General features: G+C 28.7%; 2 protein-coding genes across 2 annotated transcripts in view; one reads left to right on the top strand and one right to left on the bottom strand.

Moving 5' to 3' along the window:
* LOC108577686 (ribonuclease H1) overlaps positions 1 to 1,697 on the bottom strand; it is a 3,075-nt gene extending 1,378 nt beyond the window's left edge. Inside the window, exon 1 of the mRNA XM_017940876.1 lies at positions 1,685 to 1,697. Within this exon, the coding sequence (XP_017796365.1) occupies positions 1,685 to 1,697 (13 nt within the window). The remainder of the gene's footprint in view (positions 1 to 1,684) is intronic.
* A 790-nt stretch (positions 1,698 to 2,487) lies between these two features.
* Positions 2,488 to 5,077, top strand: LOC108577685 (cell cycle checkpoint protein RAD17). Its single transcript, XM_017940875.1, has 10 exons — positions 2,488 to 2,562; positions 2,683 to 2,824; positions 2,857 to 3,247; positions 3,349 to 3,505; positions 3,580 to 3,702; positions 3,772 to 3,950; positions 4,023 to 4,109; positions 4,342 to 4,532; positions 4,676 to 4,794; positions 4,966 to 5,077. The coding sequence occupies exons 2-10, from the start codon at positions 2,810 to 2,812 to the stop codon at positions 5,075 to 5,077; spliced, it is 1,374 nt and encodes a 457-aa protein (XP_017796364.1). The 5' UTR covers positions 2,488 to 2,562; positions 2,683 to 2,809.
* Positions 5,078 to 5,242: the final 165 nt, after the last annotated feature.

The raw sequence follows: 5,242 nt of genomic DNA, 5'->3' as shown, positions 1-5,242 counted from the left end.
GTGACATATTTTTTAAAGAATTATGTGAGATAAAGAGTCGACTCGTTATCATTTATTGAGGCCTTAGTTATTTTATAAATTACATTAATTAAATCTGCAAATTAAATTTATTATTACAAATTTTTGTACATGCAAAATCTGACAATATGTATAAATTGACATGATATTAAAGGTTAGAACTAATGATTTCATTTCATAATAAAATAAGTATTACTCTTCATTTAAATGTCTCTTATGAATGATAATATTTAAATGTTACTGTGATAAAATTTTTAATAAATTTTGAAAGACCTAATTACTTTTTACTATTGTAATATTAACTTAATTTTTATTATTTACACGTTAAAATCGAATTTTATGATTAAATATTACGAAAGATCTTTTAATTGAATGTGTAAGATTTTCATTTAAAAATCACTTGTATTAAAAGTTATCATATTAAATGTCAATGTAGTATAAATTAAGTATTTGTATATATTCATAAAATAAGTCTAAATAAATTTTGTAATTTACTGTAAAAATGTATGTACTTAATATAAATACCAAAAAAGAAATTAAACCGTTAAATCGTTTTATACATAACTGAGGAGATCTTTGCCGAATCCCTGAACTAAACAAACGTATAGCGCCGGTTGTGTTATGTGAAATGGTGTACGACGTACGATGCGTAAGTGAGGTGTGCGAAAATCTTTCTCACGAGTTGTCCAACAGTCGCGTCGAAACGTGTACGACGCGGACGCGTCAGTTTAAACGTAAGGTACAGTTGCTGCAAAGACATCGTAAAGACGCGTTGCTTTTGAACTACACATTTACTTTTATCGCAGTCTGAATGGAATTACATAATTTTTACGGACAAGGTGTTTTCTTTGACTGCGAACAAAACGTTTTGAGCTGGAAACCCGTATGGGAATCTAGCTTCAATGAAAAGTATGTGACCCTATGTAGAGACGGTGGGTGCATAACGTGTGGCATGTGGGGGTGGGTAACTGCACACGGTCTTGAAGAATTGGTTGCAATTTCGTCGTACATGAACTTTTTTGAATATATTTATATTTTAGAGGACGTTTTGGTGCTCAGCACCCATGCAATATTTAAAAGAGGACATTCCAGTAATTAGTCTAGTCCAGGACAACAGTACGTTACACACCTCCGCAGTCGTACGTACATGGTTCATAAGCAAACCTGAAATCTGGGTCTTACAATAGTTAGCGAAGTCGCCAGATCCTAACATCATAGAAGATAACTTGTAAGGATAACTAACAGTGTAAGGTTAAAAAAGGAAACACTAAGGTGTCAACCACAGTTCTTCGAACGTCTAGGGCTATCAGGTTCACACCGCAAACGGTTATTGGACTGATTTCTAAAAATATCTAGGTACATAAATATGTACGACATTGAGAAATACTCATAACAAGTCTTTGTTAAGGTCACAAAGAAAACTAGAAAGAACTCTTGACCACAGAAAAATTCGCCTTTATCAAGACCCTAATAGTATACCTAAGACCAGCTCTCGGAAACAGAAATCGGTCTTTATCAAGTCTTCGTTTATACAAGAAACATTGTAAACGTGTAAAACATGAAATATATCAATACATTAATCTGTATGTATAAAGAAGAAACATTGTTTTGTTTAAAATACAGCTATAATTTTTCTTTAAAAGTTGAGTGAGCGTGTACGTCTTACTTGTCCAATACATATTGGAGAAAATGTTTACGAAATAAAATATGGCAATAAAGAAATCTATAGTTTGGTTATAAACAGTTTCAATCTTATTACGTTTCAATTACCGTATTAATGTCTTTTCTTTTAACAGAAGTATGCATTCTATGTCACATTATTTGTATCAATTTACCGATACTAAATAAACGCTACAATTGTTTTAACGCGAACGGTTTATTTCATCTGCGCATTGTATGCCATTTCACATAAGACCACTGCCGTTTTGCGTTAGCCTAGGGATTCGGCAAAGATCGATGAGAGTTAGTGTATGTTGAGTTTTTTTTCTTGAACAATTAACATTTAATACGAAAGTAAGATGTACTTTTTACATGCTTTTATATTTATATTTTGTTTGTACAATATTAAGAATTTTAATATATATAAAAAATATATAAATATATAATTTGAGATGTATACATATATATACATATACAATAAATATACCTAGCAGAATATGGTTATTAGATACATACCTATTTTGTGTATAATTTATGAAAGCGGTACATTGATACATTTAATTGTTATATGTTTAATGGACTTTTACCTATATTCGTCTAATTCGAATATATGTAACTCGATTATTAAAAAAGTTATATTGCAATTTGACATACTTACATAGGGTGTAATAACTATTATTATAGAATTATGAAGCAATTGACTGAAAAGCAGTGTACACATGTATGTTAAATTATTTTTATAATTTTCAGAATCTCCACATGTCATAAAAGCATCAATGATTGAAAAAGTAAACAGATCCAGTTTATGATAAAGTTAATGGCAAGCCAGTGAATAATAAGTTTACAAATTTATAATAGCAATTGTACACTGTCATCCAATGCAAAGTGAGTTAATTGTTAAAGTAAAATTATATTTTTCTACAAAATAGATGTTAAAGATTATGTAGTGCATTATGTGTTGGAACTATAAAAATGTATGTAATTATTCAAACTGAATCTTTCTAGATTACCGTAAATGAGTCAATTGGCATTAAATATTACTTCGTTTGATAAACATGTTGTTAAAAAATTTCTTTTACTTTTACCATAACATGTTTTTGTATGAATGAAAAACTAATATTTTCATTATAATATGGCCAATTCAAAGGTATGGTTCTACAATATTTTTTTTGTTGTTAGAGGAATAGTAGTTGGCTAATGCCATCATTTGATCATGAACCTGTTAAGAAAAGACCAGGACTTACATGTACTACTTCCCAAACAGTAGAGACTAATGTTTCACAAGCTCCAAATATCTGTGATATAATTCCTAAGAGAAGAAATAATCTTTCTGCATTATTGAAAGCTTGTGAACCACAAAAATCTTCCGAGGTAGTGGTTAGCAGGCAGAAGCAGCAAGAAATTTTAGATTGGTTACAATATAAAGTAAGAAGAGGAAGACCTTCAGTATTAATTTTATCTGGTCCATCTGGTTGTGGAAAAACTACAGCAATAAAAGTTCTTGCCAAAGAAAATAATTTTAATGTTATAGAATGGATTACTCCTATAGATCAAGCTATGGATGAAAATAGTAATTTTTTTTTCTAAATACAATTCAATAAATGTTACATTTTTGTTGAATATTAATGATACTTAATAAAGCAATAAAATAGCTATTAATTTTTCTTTCAGATAGAATAATAAGACAAAAAGATCAATTTGAAGAATTTTTAATTAGAGCTACTCGATATAAGTCAGTTTTAAGTAATTATCAGAATCGTTTACTCCTTGTTAAAGATTTTCCAAATTTTTTTTTTGGAGACAAAGAGAGCTTCTTTTCTCTTTTGGAGTAAGTAAAATTATTTATTTATTTTGAAGAAATGGTCTTTTTTAAATGTTATTATGATTTATTAAAATTTTTAGGAAATACTTCGAATTTGGAAAAGAACCTATAGTTTTTATATGTACAGAAGTAGGGAATTCAAAAGTACTTCAAACATTATTTCCACCTAATATAAAAGAAAAGTTTGGCATTGATTTAATTAAGTAAGTTACTAAATGTAATTTTTTTTTATGTAAGATACATAAGTATTATGTAAACTTTTGTTATTGTAGTGTAAATTCTGTTACACAAACTGCAATGAAAAATGCATTAAAACGAATAGCAGACACATTAAATTTAATTGCTGGAGACATATTAAATACCTCTCAACATAAAGTGGATGAAATATTATCAAATAATGTAGGAGATGTTAGAAATGCTGTATTAAATCTTATTTTTATTTCATTAAAGGGTAAGCACCATAAGCTACAATACACTTAATTGCTAAATCTAAATCCAGTTACACTGTTATTTTAATCATTAGTACCCAATGAACAAGAAAATAAATGTAACATTCGAGAAGAAACTTTGGGGCTCCTTCACGCTGTTGGAAGAGTAATTAATCCAAAAAGTATGTGGATACTAATTTTTATTTGTAAAATAGTTGATGATCGATTAGTCATAATTAGTTTTGTATACAGGGTTTGTTAAACAGTGCAATGTTTGCCTCTACGACTTTTTTCTAATTTCACTTGGAACAGAGTTATAGCCAGAGTTATAGTTGTTAGAAACATCGTGTATATTAGAAAAAAGAAATTGATTTAACTAGATTTAAAGAACAATAACTTTAAACAATTTTACAGGAATTCAGACTGAAAACTGCTGGAAATTTGTACATGATCCCGATGAAATAGCAGCTTTCTTTCAATCGCAAGCAACAGTATTTTTGCGTTTTCTCCAAGAAAATTATTTAAACACTATGAGAGGAATAGAGGAAGTAAATACCTGCGCGGATATTTTAAGTTCAGCAGATGTTTTAAATTCTGAATGGCGAGTACGTTATTATTTTCATTAAATTTAATTGTATAGTTAATATTTTGCTTCACATAATGAGAACATTAGTGTTTTCACATAAATCATGTAGGAAAGTGCAGAAAAATTTTGGCAATCAAATATATTTCATATTAATATTTTTAGGATCCTAATTTGACTACAATTACTTTATCTTTCTGTGTTCGAGGTATGATGGTAAAAAATGAAAAACCAGTTTCTGGATGGAATCCCGTAAGAAAGCCACCAAATGATCGAGTCGATATGTAAGTATATAAAACGTTGCAATAGTTATAGTTTCAAAATAATAATTTTATTTTATAATACTAGACGGCAGTAATATTAACGAACTGTTAATAGCTTAAAATTTATATATCTGTAAATATATAGAGCATTATGTATTAATGCATAAATGTAATTTAATATTATTTACACAGGCAGAGATGCTTGGCAGCTGCAGAAGTTCGATGGTACGATTCTATAATTAATACAAAGTCAAAAAGTACAATGGAATTACCAGACGTTGATATCGAAACAGCTATTGAATAAAGCTTATAGTAGCGAAGGTTATGAAGAAGGAAAGCGTACCATATATTTATTTATATTTTATTTTCTATTAGAATTGTGTAAATGTAAAGTATAATACGAGTAGAAAGTGAATGATACGAATTTAATTAAATTCAGTTAAACAATTTTTGAGATGATCATGTATAT

The sequence above is a fragment of the Habropoda laboriosa genome, unplaced genomic scaffold (assembly GCF_001263275.1).
Source record: "Habropoda laboriosa isolate 0110345459 unplaced genomic scaffold, ASM126327v1 scaffold786, whole genome shotgun sequence".
Classification (NCBI taxonomy): Eukaryota; Metazoa; Arthropoda; class Insecta; order Hymenoptera; family Apidae; genus Habropoda; species Habropoda laboriosa.
The sequence above is the reverse complement of the archived record's forward strand: the minus strand, read 5'-3'. Positions and strand labels throughout refer to the sequence as shown.